This window comes from Otolemur garnettii, unplaced genomic scaffold, assembly GCF_000181295.1.
Source record: "Otolemur garnettii isolate 467f Iridium unplaced genomic scaffold, OtoGar3 scaffold00089, whole genome shotgun sequence".
NCBI lineage: Eukaryota > Metazoa > Chordata > Mammalia > Primates > Galagidae > Otolemur > Otolemur garnettii.
In genome coordinates, this window is record NW_003852484.1 from 4222472 (window position 1) to 4237308 (window position 14837).

The window sequence follows — 14837 nt, forward strand, 5'->3', positions numbered from 1 at the left end:
AAAAAAAAAAAAGAAAAAAAAATTAGTTGACATGAGACGAAGGAGAATTCTTTGGCTTACTGTATCAATCAGAGTCCAGCAGGAAATAGATGGAACACTCAAATTGAGTTATCTGAGAGGATTTTTAAAGGAATGCTTTATAAAAGTGTGGGCATTTTTATGCTCTATAAAAGATTGAGGACAGTCCCCAGGGCTAGGGAGTTACTGCCCAAGGCCTGGAAGGGAAGAAGGAGATCATTAGAACCCCGAGTAACTGCGTGGAGAGAGCCCCCCTGAGAGGGCCATCTTTACTGGAGGGACAGAGGCAGTTCAAAGCATCATGAAGGGGAGGAAGTGCGCAGGGAGGAAGCCAGGAGAAAATATACTTCACCCTCATTCTTCCCCTGACCCCCATCTCCTGCTGATACACCCCCTAGATTAGCATCTGGGGGACAAGGGAGCAAGGTGAGGCAATCTATAGAGATCAGCTTCCAGGAGACAGACCAGGGTAGTGAAGGATGGAGGATAGTTCACGTGAGCAAAAACAAGATATTCAGGATACATTAGAAAAAAAAAAACAGGCAGTACCATCTGTGTTGATATTTGTTTCTAGGTCTGTATTCCCTCCTACACTGACCTCCTTGAGTCAGTTTTATTCTCAGCAATTGTCCCAATGCCTAGTAACAGTGCTTGGCACATAAAAGCTCACAATAAATACTTGATCATTTGTGTGCTGTGCCCCCCATGCTGTTGAATTGTTCTGGTTTTGTACAGTGTAGAACGATTCTACAATAATAAAATATTTCAACCTTGTGCAAAAAATAAACAAGTAAATAAATATTTGAGAAATGAATGAAAGAATAAACGAGTGTTTACTTGCCTCTCTGTGGACTCTCCAGGAGCTTCTTCCATGGGAATACCTCTTCTTCTTCCACTGCAGAAGGACCATCCCTCTCTCTTGTAACAAAGTGGCACAGATATTTCTCATCAGCACGGACACCTGGGAGAGCTGGGACAGGCTGATGCTGTCTAAGAACCCAGCAATGTACTGCAAAATCTCCAGGGGCAGGCTGGTTAGACCGTTCTGGCTTTTTCCTCTGTGACCTGAGAGATGTTTGTTTTTCTTTCCCTCACTCAGCTCTGGAGCAACCTCTGGCTTGATGGCAAAGGTCTTGAGCTCCTGACTATAGATGACTTTTGCCTTTTGCCCTGGGGGGCGGAAATGGTTTTGGACAAATGTACATCCCAAGTAGGCGAGGGGGCATCGGTGCTGGAACCAGCCATTGATACATGACTGAATGTCTGTGTGAACGTTCTTGAAGTGCAGGGGGAATTCATCCCTCCTGAAGAATTTGTTGCAAGTGAAAGTGAAAGCAGAGCTGCTCTTGTTGTGTCTCCTGGTCACACACTCACTGTGGAGCTCCACGTGGAGTCCCCTGGGACTGGCGGTGGTTAGGTCAGCCAGCACCGTTCCAGCGGAAAACTGTTCTGCCTCAAAGTTGTACGTCTGGGTGGCAAAATCCACGAACAGTCCATCAATGCTCCTGGATTCAGAGATGACGTGACCTTTGAGTTCTCTTTCCAAAGCACACTGGAGGGTAGTCTTGATGAGATCTGATTTTGGCAGGTCCTCCACAGTGATGCCCAGATCTGAAGTATCCACTGCCTTGTGCTCACTCGGCCTACAGCTCAACATGGCATCTCCAATTCGAGCTCGCTTTCCACAGTAGCTCACAGGAACTCTGAAGGTGTGAACCGTCTTGACTTCCTGAGCCTCAAGGTTGCCATAAACAAAGTCTCTCTCCTTAGGCGTACAAGCCGGCATCTGACCAAAGTGAATAAGCATCCGCCCATTGTGCACTAGATACATATTATAGTCCTTGGCGTCCACAGCTGTTTTCAGTCTTTCCAGAACACCATCCTGCCAAGGGGCAAGCCCTGTCGTTTCCATGACTGTGTGAAGGTCCTGTGGTTCCTTCCCGTTGGCAGTGCCCTCTCCCTTTGCCACGTTGCCTCTAGAAATCTGCTCTTCCCCTGGGCCATTCCTGCTCTTGCTCTCGCAGCTTCCTGATGAATTTGCTAAAGCAGATGCTGCATGCTCTTTGCTGAACATGTTTTCCCACTGGCCAAACTTGTGCAGGTCCATCCCTTCTTTGGTTTTGGCTAACGCCTCTCGCTCTTCTTGAGTCAGTTCTGCGGCGTCCCCATTAGTTGCTGGCAGGCAACTGTGGGGTACCAAACCGGCACCCACTCCACCCACCGCTCCCCCCATGTCTTCCAAGCTGGCTTCCCCATTCACATCTGGTTCCTCCTCAGCAGCCTCTCTAGTTTCTGGGAAAAGTTCTACCATTTTCAAAGATCTGAAAAGGACCTTCTGGTCCTGCAGGGCCAGGGCTGTGTCCAAACACTCCTCACTGGGGGGCTCTTTCATGATGTTCTCATGAAGGGTGGTTTCAGAGTCCACATTCGGCCAGCGATTCCACTCCATGGAGCAGCAGACCACGCTGGCAGGGCACGCCTGCAGGTGCTTGGCCAGCTTGTGGCGGGACATGGAAAGGGGGCAGCCATATTGGGAGTTGAGGCATGGAACCTGCTCTAACGGGCAGAGGAGCTCGTGCTCTGCCTCTTTGCACATGTGGAAGGTAGCACCACAGAGCAGGTGGCAGCTTATCACCAGGCAGGAGATCTTGGGCTCCACAGGAGCATGGCAGTGGCGGTTGAAGCAGCCCTCACAGTGCCTGTGCTGCTCGGGTGGGGGCCTGCGTGCCCTGCCCTGCACAAACCAAGGGCAAGGGGAAAGAGAAAACAAGTGAGTGCTGGAAAAGCAGCTCTACACATGTCTGTGATTGTGTTTAACTTGACTTAATTCCTGTTTATTCATGCTTTTTGTGGAAACCTTTTGCTATATAGAAAACCACAGAGAAGAAAGCAAAAATAAATCATAATCCCACAATCCAGGAACAACAATTATCAACCCTCTTTATAAAATTTTCTTACAGTTGATTCTATGTATATAGTAGATATGTTTAGAATAGGAAAACAAAAGTGGAATGTAATGGACTACCCTGTTGAAAATTGTTATTTTTGAGTTGTGGATTATGGGTGACTCAAATGACATAGCTAATACTATGAATATAATTTGTGTCCTGATTTTTAAATTGGTATTAGGACACGAGACTACTAGACTGTTTTATTAATTATTCTTTGCAAATTTTCTTTACGTGGCAATGTAACATTCCAGAATACAGGTGTGCTGTTATTTAAACAACTACCACCAGAGGGCGTTTGGGGAGGACAGTGGTCCTGCCTGGGTTTGCTCACATTTGCATCTCCAGCATCTGGCACCAAGCCTAGACCTTTGTAGGTACTCAATAACAGTTGCTGAAAGAAGGAATTGTTAGCCATTTAGGTTACTGCTGGATTTTTTTGCTATTTTATTTTAAAATTTTCACTAAAAATTCTTGCACGAAGATCTTTCTCAGCTCTGGGCTTTCCCCATGCTGTATCAATTTCTTCCAAGTTCTGTTCAGCATCTCAGGTTTGACAAAATCTGATTACTAACATCAAGCCATAAGGACAATTCTGCCAGCTGCTTCAGCTATAATCTAAATAAAACAAGACCCGGACCTCTGAAAGCCAACGCTGTATAAACACCTGGTACTTACCATAGCTTCCTAACTTCTTGCTTCTTAACTCTAGGGAAAAACATGAAAATATGATTATGAATGAAAAGCATTGTGGTCATCTATATTCACAGGGGTCAAGGACACTTGACATCCTCTCACATTTAGTTCCTTTCACCTGGAGGTATCCTTGCACCCATTTTACAGTCCAGAAAACAAGCTTGAAAAATTAAGTAACTTATTCAAAGTCACACATTGATTGAATTAGCTTTGCAGCCTGGTCCCTGCTGCCCCATGCTCCTTCCACTGACCCACACTGCCCTCCTATGGGGCATATTACCAAACATGGGATGTGTAACTTCTACTTTCTATAACTTCTTTCCATTATCTACAGACAATTATCCAGCATTCCAAACACCCTCTCCCACCCCCATTCTAGACCAAGTTACCTCCTAGTTAACCTTCTCTCCCGCTGGGCCTTCCTGTCTACTTAGATGTCAGCCTGATACCCAGCTTGGTCTGAGGCAGTATGTAAGTGCCTGTAAAATATCCATCCATCTTGTGCCATTTCCCTTTGTGAATTAGCTGTGCTGTGGCTGGAGCAGGTGACAAAACCCCAAAGGCCCCAGAAGCCAACTGAGCAGAGAGTGTGGCAAGCAGAAGAGAGGCCTGGCTTTCAGGGGAATGGAATTATTCAGCTCTGGTCCATTGGTCTTATGTGGAATGTGTTTCCAGTCCTGATTTTTTTCAGAAAAAGTGGGCAGACTTTTGTAAGTGGTAATATAGAGTGTTGTGGTTAGGAGACAGACTGCGTAGGTTTCAGCAGTGACACTACAGTCAATAGTTATCAAGACTTCGGAGGCTCAGCACCTGTGGCTCAAGTGGCTAAGGCGCCAGCCACATACACCTAAGGTGGCAGGTTCGAATCCAGCCTGGGCCCCCCAAACAACAATGACGGCTGCAACCAAAAAATGGCCGGGCATTGTGGCGGGTGCCTGTGGTCCCAGCTACTTGGGAGGCTGAGGCAGGAGACTCGCTTGAGCCTAGGAGTTGGAGGTTGCTGTGAGCTGTGATGCCACAGCACTCTACCCAGGGGGACAGCTTGAGGCTCTGTGACAAAAAAAAAAAAAAAAAAAAAAGACTTTGGGAAAGTTGCTTAACCTCTTTGTTCATCTGGTTCCCTATCTGTAAAGGGAGGAAAGGGAGCATAATGATTACACTTGTCCTACACTGCTATTGTGAGGAATGAGTTAAATATACAGAAAACTCTTAAAACAGTGCTCATCTCACAGGAAGTGATCTACCCTTGTAATTATTAAAGAAGTATTTTACATTTCATTATAATGAAAAGTATTTTATTTTACAATTTGTCAAAATAAAAATCCTCAGAATTTTAAAGACTGGCAACAAATTTAATTTAAAAAGACAACAACACTCTATTTGAGCCAGGGAGAAAACATGAAAACTGACAAGCTAAGAACTGTATGTTGCCAGTTTGTTACCTGGCCTGGAGAATTTGTAACAATTTCGGCATTGTGTTAGTCTGGAATGGGGTGGGTGGCTGGCATCCAAAAGTCAGCAGTGCAGAATTTTAAAATTTTATTTTACTTTAGGATTTGCCAATTTATCATGGGTGAGTTTTCCCCAACCTTTTTGGGGGAAATATTTCAAACACAGAAGAGGTGAAGTAATATATACAATGATCGCCCAAAATATTCTATTTTAGATTCAACAATTTTTAACATTTTACCATTTTTGTGCTGTACCTCTCTCCTCTCTCTCAAGTGCCCCCCCCCCCACATGCACAAGCACACATGCATTTTTTGGCCAAATCACTCAAAAACAAGTTTCTGAAATCATAATACTTCATCCCTAAGTACTTCAACACATATTTCCTAAGATTAAGGACACTTTCCTTTGTAATTACAAGAGCATTATCACATCCAAGAAAGCCAAAAATAATTCTTCTAATATTATGTAACATGTCTATAAGCAAGGAGCACATCTTTTGGATGCCCGAGTCCACATCCTGATCTTCTAACATGTAATTTAATGTTGATGTAGACTCCTGACATATCCCAGACCACTTCTGGAAATAAATTCCATTGTTGATTAACTGGGAAATTCATAAATATTAGGCTAAAGCATCTGGAATTATTAGATATACAATAGGGATCCATTTAACATTGTAAACATTGTGATTGGGGTGCTATCTACGAGTCGTGGCGGGGACAGATGGAAAAAGAGGAGTCAGAACATAGAGTTACAAACTGCTATGTAGAGAATGCGATGGAGGCTGGATGGGTGAGGTTAATAATAAAAATAGACAAGACGAGACAGGAGACATTACAAAAGGTGAATCACTCGGTTTCTGTCTGTAGATGGAAAACAAGAAAGTCAAAGTTGATGCCAAGATTTTGAACCAGAAAGAGAAAATATTGGCTATAATTTTGAGAAAAATAGAAGTCTAAAGAGGGAACTATTTGGGGAGGTAAGATGGGTCCAACAAGTTGAATACAAGTTGTTTTAGGTGAAGGCAGATCAGGTGGATGGTAAGATGAGGGACTAGAATGTAGAGATATAGACTTGAGAAGTAACCACTTTAAAATAAGAGAGAAGTATGTGGCCGGCGCCCTACTCACTGAGCTACAAAGCTGGAGGGTTCCAGCTAAACGACAATGACAACTGCAACCAAAAAATAGCCGGGCGTTGTGGTGGGCACCTGTAGTCCCAGCTACTTGGGAGGCTGAGGCAAGAGAATCGCTTAAGCCCAAGAGTTTGAAGTTGCTGTGATCTGTGATGCTGGGGTACTCTACAGAGTGTGATATAGTGAGAATGTCTCAAAAAATAAAATGAAATAAAATAAAATAAAATAAAAGAGGAAGCCATAACTGTGGAAATGTGAGCACAGAATAAAAATCTGAGCCATGAAGTACGCAGTCAAGTGGGACAACTTTGGGGGCATCATGAAGAAGCAGAGCCAGAGAAGGAGAGACCAGAGAGCTAAGAGTCAGGACTATGTTTTCACAGATGTAAAGGAAAGGGTGACAGTAGCCTCAAATGCTACCACGAAGTAAGAACAGTGATGACAAGGCCACCGCTTGTGGGAGGTTCCCAAAGAGCTCTTACCAGAGCAGATGTGGCATTTCAGCTGTGCAGTGGGACCCTTGGGCATTCAGAATGTGTTGCTTGCACTGATGGGAGGGGGAAATCTATTAAGATTAATAGATTTTTAATTAATTATTATTAATTAGGCTCAGCGCCTGTAGCTCAACCGGCTAAAGAGCCAGCCACATACTCCTAAGGTGGCGGGTTCGAATCCAGCCCGGACCCGCCAAACAACAATGACGGCTGCAACCAAAAAATAGCCGGGCGTTGTGGAGGGCGCCTGTGGTCCCAGCTACTTGGGAGGCTGAGGCAAGAGACTCGCTTGAGCCCAGGAGTTGGAGGTTGCTGTGAGCTGTAATGCCATGGTACTCTACCCAGGGGGACAGCTTGAGGCTCTGTCTCAAAAAATATATATTATTATTAATTAATAGAAATTAATTATTGTCTATTAATTATTAATTAATTAATCTATGTATTAAGCACAAACTCCAATGTTGGCAGGGCCTTTGTCCTGCCTGGCAGAATGTGACCATCTACTTTCTATTCAGAAGAGAAATTCATCAATAAGGATGGCATCTGGATGATTCTGACTCCCATGTTAGTCTACAGGTGAGAAAGAAGAGGCCAATCACAAATGGGACAAGCCTACGTGAACAGAGCTACCAGCACCAGGAATGGAGGGCTTCATACTTGCCAGCTCGCACTGTCATGAAATTGAGCTCAGTTCCTGGGAAGAGAAAAGAAGGGCGGCTTAGTTCTCTGTGCCCCATCTGTGTAGTGAGAACTCTGCTCCAGCAGCAGGGATGTGTCCACTGGAGGTACTTAGGTGATGAACTCTAAGCCCAGTCCTTTCTTACCCTTCAGCATTAAGGATTATGGTTCCTGGGAACAGTGTTATTGAAGCTGGATACATTTGTGACATAGCCTTATTGCTCTCCACCTCTTTGAAGTTATTTGAAAATATCTCTTTAAGAGAAAACAATGCCAGTGATGCTTTTTTTAATGCTGCTATTTAAAGCCCTTCTGCTGGGCACTGGCATTACACCACATAACTGACTTTGAGAAAGGACGTAAGTGGAGTAAAAGGGCATGGCAAGTGGAGACCACTCTGGAGACGTCAGGCAGTGGAAGGAAGATAAAGATAGCCTAAGAGCATTAAAAATCACATGTGAACTCTTTGCTGTGAATCTGAGAGAAATTTTTCCTACTGAGATAAGGATCATTTCCGAATTCTAGATAGTTTAGTTATGGCTAGGCAAGTAGGGGGACCAATTGTCCTAGTTTTCCTGGGCCTCTCCTGGTTTAGCATGGAAAGTCCCACGCCCCAAGAAACCCCTCAATCCCAGGCAAATAAGGACAGTTGATAGGTCACCTTAAATGGGAGCCATTGGTGCTCCCGCAAACTGAGCAAATTAGATACAGCACTGGCTGCCTCGTGTTAGAGATGCCCTGTTCTCTTGATCTTCTCTGTTCCAGTACACAGAGACTAGACCCTAATCCTCAGAGGAGTTTGTCTGACGTTCTTAGATTAAGAGAGTTCTTTGAGGCTGGGCGCCTGTGGCTCAAGTGGCTAAGGTGCCAGCCATATAACCTAAGGTGGCGGGTTCGAATCCAACCCAGGCCCACCAAACAACAATGATGGCTGCAACCAAAAAATAGCCAGGCATTGTGGCCAGCACCTGTGGTCCCAGCTACTTGGGAGGCAGAGGCAGGAGACTCGCTTGAACCCAGGAGTTGGAGGTCGCTGTGAGCTGTGATGCCATAGCACTTTACCCAGGGGGACAGCTTAAGGCTCCGTCTCAAAACAAAAAACAAAAAACAAAAAACAAAAAAAAGAGGGATTTCTTTGAGTTTTGAATGTCAAGGAGGAAGGGAAATTAAATTTTAGTGTCTTTTATGTGTTTTCCTTTTCAATTTTATCATGGCTGTGTACATTAATGCAATCATGGGGTTTTCATGTGCTTTTATACAACAGTTCATTTAATTCTCACAGCAACCATGTGAGGTGGGTTATTACCATTTTCAGTTTACAGAGGCACAGAGAGGCCGAGGTTTGTCTGGCTTCACACTCTGTGCTCTTTGCTACATCACACTGTGTCCATCAGAGACCCACAGAGACCTATGTGGTCCACCCCTATGATTTGGGGAGAATGCAAGTCCATGACTAGAATTGAGGCACAGAAAAGTGTTCACAGTAGAATCTTTCTAGATCTTCTGGGCCACATCCCATATAGTGCCCCCTCTGACCAGGAGAACCTTGGTCTTATGGCTTTGTGTTTCAGGGCCTACAAGTGTGAAAGGGAAGGTTTTAGGGTTAAAAATCTGCCCTGGAATACAGCTTGTGAGATTTAAAATGAAACATCTATTAAACCGAAGCACACAGATTATAGAAACTACTCACTGTGAGAAAGTTGACAAAAATTTGTGCCTGAGACAGAGTATGGTCATCTAGATGCCATTTTCCCCTTCAATTTCTATGCCCTCTGATCACCTCTAAATCCTTGCTTTCTCCTGGAACGGCAATACGTCCATTTTCTTAAAAAATGGACTTTAGTCAAGTACATGGCCAACACACTCTCCTCGTAACATGAATTTTAAAGTTCTTCTGTTTAGAGGAAATAGCAGTCAAAATAACATAATTTAATATGTTTAATAATTAAGTATTTAATAATTTAAACTTAAGTAGTCCAAAGAGCTAGTGAAATGAGATTTTACTGGTTGTACTTACTGGATATAGTTTTAAATTAGAATGTAAGTTGGTGAAAGAACCAGGTGTGTGAGTTTGAGGTATGGCTGTTTCTTTTTTTCTTTTTTTCGAGACAGAGTCTTACTCTGTTACCCTGAGTAGAGTGCCGTGGCATCATCATAGCTCACAGCAATCTCAAACTCCTGAACTCAAGTCATCCTCTTGCCTCAGCCTCCCAAGTAGCTGGTACTATAGCCACCTGCCATAACACGGGCCCATTTTTTTATTTTTAGTAGAGATGGGATCTCACTCTTCTTCAGTCTGGTCTCGAACTCCTGAGCTCAATGGATCCTCCTGTCTTGGCCTCCCAGATTGCTAGGATTACAGGCATAAGTCACTGCACCCAGACTTCATTTTATTTTTAAGGCACGGTCTAGCTCTATTGCCTAAGCTAAAGTATAGTGGCATCATAGCTCACTGAAACTTCAAACTCTTGGGCTTAAATGATACTCTCTTCTCAGCCTCCCAAGTAGCTGGGACTACAGGCACCCGCCTCGATGCCCAGATGATTTTTCTGTTTTTTTAGTAGAGGTCTTGCTCTTGCTCAGGTTGGTCTCCAGCTCCCAAGCTCAAGCAATCCACCTGCCTCAGCCTCCCAGAGTGCTAGGATTACAACCGTCAGCCACCCCGACTGCATGGCTTTCTTTAAAGAAATAGAGAAGGATTTAGAACTCAGCAAGGAGTCAGTAACTTCACTGGATGCAGGTTATGATTCTGTGTGGAACACTGAGAAATGAGTAAATTGATAAGCAAAGGCAGGGCAGCTAGAAGAGTGGGTCTCAAAGTGTGGTCCCCAGGCGGGCGGGGTGGCTCACGCCTGTAATCTTAGCACTTTGGGAGGCCAAGGCAGGTGGATAGCTCAAGCTCATGAGTTCAAGACCAGCCTAAGCAAGAGTGAGACCCCCGTCTCTACTAAAATTAGAAAAACTAAAGCAAGAGGATGACTTGAGCCCAAGAATTGGAGCTTGCTGTGAGCTATGACAGCACAGCACTCTACTCAAGGTGACAGTTTGAGACTCGGTCTCAAAAGAAAAAAAAAAGTGTGGTCCCCAGACTAATAGCATCAGCATTACCTATGAGCTAGTTAGAAATGCAAATACTGGGCCCTGGCCTAAGCCTACAGAATCAGATCTTTGAAATCCAGCTGATTCTGATGTAAGCTCAAGTTTGAGAACCATTGAACTAAAAGCAGCTTGGAATTATGTCCTAATCAAAAAGGAACTATTGCCAGTTAAATCGGGAGGTCTTGATGAAAGATCTGGAAAAGCTATGGGCAAATTCTATCCACTTATCTCTCTACCACCACTGCCCAAGTCTGGGCTCCATCATCTTTCAGCTGGTCTAGTGCAATAGCTTTATAATTAGTCTCATTCCTCTTATCTTGTACCATCTAATCCATATTCCCCATCAGAAAGAGTGATTTTAACAATTAGGTTATTACTTTCCCACTTATTGATAGGATTCCCATCACAGGGATGAACCCTGAAGTCCTCATCTTGGCCCACAAGGCCTTGCAGGAGCTGTTTCCTAATTGCCCCTTTCATGTGACCTTGTACCCTCGTGCACTTTGCCCCAGCCTTGTGGCTTATTCCAGTGTAGGGCCTTTGTACTTGTTCCTTTTACGAGGAAACCTTTCCTCTGGCTCCTTATTTGCACTATGGGCTCCTTCTCCCCATTTAGATTTCGGCTTCCATGTTACCTCTGCAGAGGCTCACCTGGCACCCTATACAGGTGAATACGTGAGCACTCTCAAGACTTAGCTGAGCAATTTTTGATTTTAAATTCCCTAAAGCTAATTTATCCATAAAATGGGGCCCATGATAATCCATAGCACTGTATCTGCATCAAATAAGATAAACTAGGGAAAGTGTCTAATATATGAGTAACTCAACTGTTAGCGCTTCCTCCTGGGGAAAGATCATTATCATGGTCACCTCGCTCATCCAGGCTTTCATGTCTTCCCATCATATCCTCCTGTAGCCCCTGGCTGGCCTTTCAATTTTCAGTTCCTTCTCACTCCAATTTATCTTATACACCATTCCCAGCTTAATAATCTTCCAATCCTATTTTTAAAAAAACTTGGCTTGGTGCCTATAGCTCAGTGAGTAGAGCTCCAGCCACGTACACTGAGGCTGGCATGTTTGAGCCCAGCTCAGGCCTGCTAAAACAACAATGACAACTGCAACCAAAAAATAGCTGGGCGTTGTGGTAGGCACCTGTAGTCTCAGCTACTTGGGAGGCTTGGACAAGAAAATCGCTTCAGCCTAAGAGTTGGAGGTACCTGTGACTGTGACACCCCGGCACTCTACCAAGGGCAACATAGTGAGACTCTGTCTCAAAAAAAAAAAAAAGAAAAAGAAAAAAAGAAAAATCTTACCTGACTCTTTTAATGGTATAACCCCCCTACTCTCCCCTACTCTTTTAGCCCCTAAGCATTTAGGGATTCAAAAAGTGCTGCTTCAGACCTGGGACCTTTTAGATGCCACAAAAATAATTTGAGGGTATCGTTGTTTCCTAGGCTCAAATTTGTAATGTTTACTGTTTGCCTACATCCTTCTGCTCATTAAGAAGAAAAGGAAGATTAGAGTGGCGGCTCTCAGAGATTGGCTACAGGAGGCAGCACAACCCAGGGGAAGTGGCCGTAATGGTGTGAGCAGTGACAGGTTCTGATGACAGGCAACCGTGGAGCTGGAGTGCTGGGCCAGCAGGCTGTGTCTAGGCAGTGGGAAGAGCTCTGATCAGAATATCAACAGTCTCAGGGACCCGTGGGAATGGGTTCCTAGGGACTGAAGAGTGAGTGTAGCTAACACTGCCCCCAGCACTCAGTCAATGTTCTCAGAATAGGACAGAAGTGAACTAAATTGAATAGAACCCTAAAGAAGGCAGCATAAAGAAAGAGCCGTGAGAGCAATTTGAAATAACTTAAGGAGAGAGAAGTGATGGCAGATGTATGCTAATTGGGGGTGTTTTTTGTTTTAAGGCAGAAAAAGAAATCCTTTCATGTTAGTGTAATATAATCTTCGCTGAATAGAAGAGACTTCAGTGGGCTCAAGTTAAAACAGACATTCCGAGTGCTGCCAGAATTGTTTCCAGAGGATTAAAAAAGACAATACTTTCTTTTAAACACTTGGAGTCATAGAATCAGGAATCTGATTAGGTCGATAACCAGAAATACTCTATTCAGGAGCTTCTCAAACTTCAAGATACATAGAAATCACCTTGGTAAGTTTTTTAAAAATTAAGATTCAGATCCTGTAGGACTGGGATGAGACCTGAGACTCTTCCCTTACAATAAGCTTCAGATGTGGCTGATGGTCCAAGGACCTCACTTTAAAATGAAAAGGTCTCATTTCTTTCTTTTTTCTTTACTCACCACTATACTAACGAGGAGAAAAGGTCTCGTTTAATCCAGGTTTTTCCTAGTGGAGAAATGGAGGCTCAGAGAAGTAAAGGGTCTGCCGGTGTTCCCAGGGTCTCTGGCTGTACTTATGTCTTTTTTTCTGTTGCACCTTGATGTTTTATTGAGAGTCTGTAGAAACCACAGGACCCCACAGAGCTACCTGCATGGTGGTGGCCCAGGGCATGTTGGCAGCTTAGATGGTACCAAGGACAGAGTAGGACAGGGCCTGGAAGAATGAGGAGGAGGTGGTGACCAGTGTTACTGGCCAACCAAGTCATGATAACACATATAGCAGGTGTATTTAAATCACTGACTCAAGCAAAAGAGAATGGGATTAACAGATAATAGTTTTTAACATTCTTTACTGTAATTTTAAAGTTAGTAGGCAGATAGGGTTGATGTCAGAGAGATATTTTTAGGCAAGGGGCCCGCTCAGCCCCCCTCACATGATATCAGTGACTAACTATTCTGACTCCTCATGTGGCTAGCCCTGGCAATCATGATTTTTTTTCTGAGCTTTAACTTCAGTGAAGGTGACAAGGTTAAAAGGTAAAGGTCAAAGATATTCTTTAATGCTTAACCTATTAACCAACCAACTAACTAGTTACTTTAATTATACATTGCTGACCTACGTCTCTGCTATGGAGACACTTAATTTCAGGGAAAGAATATGTATAAAGTTAACAAAGCAATCTCTTGCCTCTTGAAGGTTTTTTGGGGGGAGGGGTATTGAGATGGGGTCTCACTCTGTTGGCTGGGCTAGAGTGCAGTGGTGTCAGCATAGCTCATAGCAACCTCAAACCACTAGGTTCATGGAATCCTCTTTCCTCAGCCTCCTGAGTAGTTGGGACTAAAGGAATGAGCCACCACACCTGGCTAATTTTCCTTTTCTTAAATAGAGATTGGAGTCTCTCTAGGTTGCTCAGTCTATTCTCAAACTCCTGACCTCAAGCAATCCTCCTGCCTTGGCCTCTCAAAGTATTAGGATTACAAATATGAGCCACCATGCCCAGATTGCCGCTTGAAATTTTAGCATAGCCAGTTTGCTGTGGATAATTCCCACATCCATTTCCATAATCCTGGGTTTATATGCTGATTTCAGTACTTTCACTATACACTAAATACATAACCATCCTTTCCAACCTCTATTCAATGTTACAATCTGCAATTCTGCATCTATGCTAGAAATCTATCTGTAAACTTTTTAGTTATTTAATCAACTAAATAATTCTCATATCTGGTGCTTGTAGTATTAATATCAGTACTTTAACTTGCTGTTGTATAGCTGTGAGTCAAGGCTATCGGCTTAATTAATCCTGAACCAACACACCCCAGCCTCACTGGGACAGCACCTAAGCATGCACCTTGGAGAAGTCTGTACCATGAAAACACTGGAAAAATGAAATGAAATTAGGTAATTACACACACTGGATTTGATTATGCCCAGCAAATGGGTAAAATTATAACTTAGATACCTACAGGAGAGTCATGGGGTACATATGGGGGTTATAGAGGCAGGCAGACAAGGACCAGGAGGTAGAGTAGCTGAGCAGTTGCTTTAGGCCTCTTTTTACTTGGCAATGGTGGCTTTAGTCTGTACATATCAAAGTTCAGAGTATACAGAATCTTCTTTGCTGCACAGGCCACTTCCCAGGATGTCCTTGCCTGAACTTTGAACCAAAGAAAAATAAGAAAATAAACACTCCTCCTCTATCATTGCCAATTTTTTTTGTGCATGCAACCTATACAGTTATTCCAGAAGTTAGAAATAACTTGTCTACATTTTATAATTTTTATTTACTTATTTTTTTTGAGACAAAGTCGCCCTCGGTAGAGCGCCCTGGCATCACAGCAACCTCACTCTCTTGGGTTTAAGTGATTCTCTTGCCTCAGCCTCCCAAGTTGCTGGGACTATAGGCACCCGCCACAACACCTGGCTAGTTTTTCTATTTTTCGTATAGATGGGGGCTCTCTTGCTCAG

The 14837-nt window shown here is 43.7% G+C and overlaps 1 protein-coding gene across 1 annotated transcript in view; it reads right to left on the reverse strand.

The window, feature by feature from the left end:
• The window catches only part of FBXO40 (F-box protein 40), a 16510-nt gene extending 3470 nt beyond the window's left edge, over positions 1 to 13040 (reverse strand). Inside the window, exons 1-2 of the mRNA XM_023516297.1 lie at positions 13017 to 13040; positions 860 to 2752 (exon numbers count right to left, since the gene is read on the reverse strand). Coding sequence (XP_023372065.1) covers positions 860 to 2752; positions 13017 to 13040 — 1917 coding nt within the window. The remainder of the gene's footprint in view (positions 1 to 859; positions 2753 to 13016) is intronic.
• Positions 13041 to 14837: the final 1797 nt, after the last annotated feature.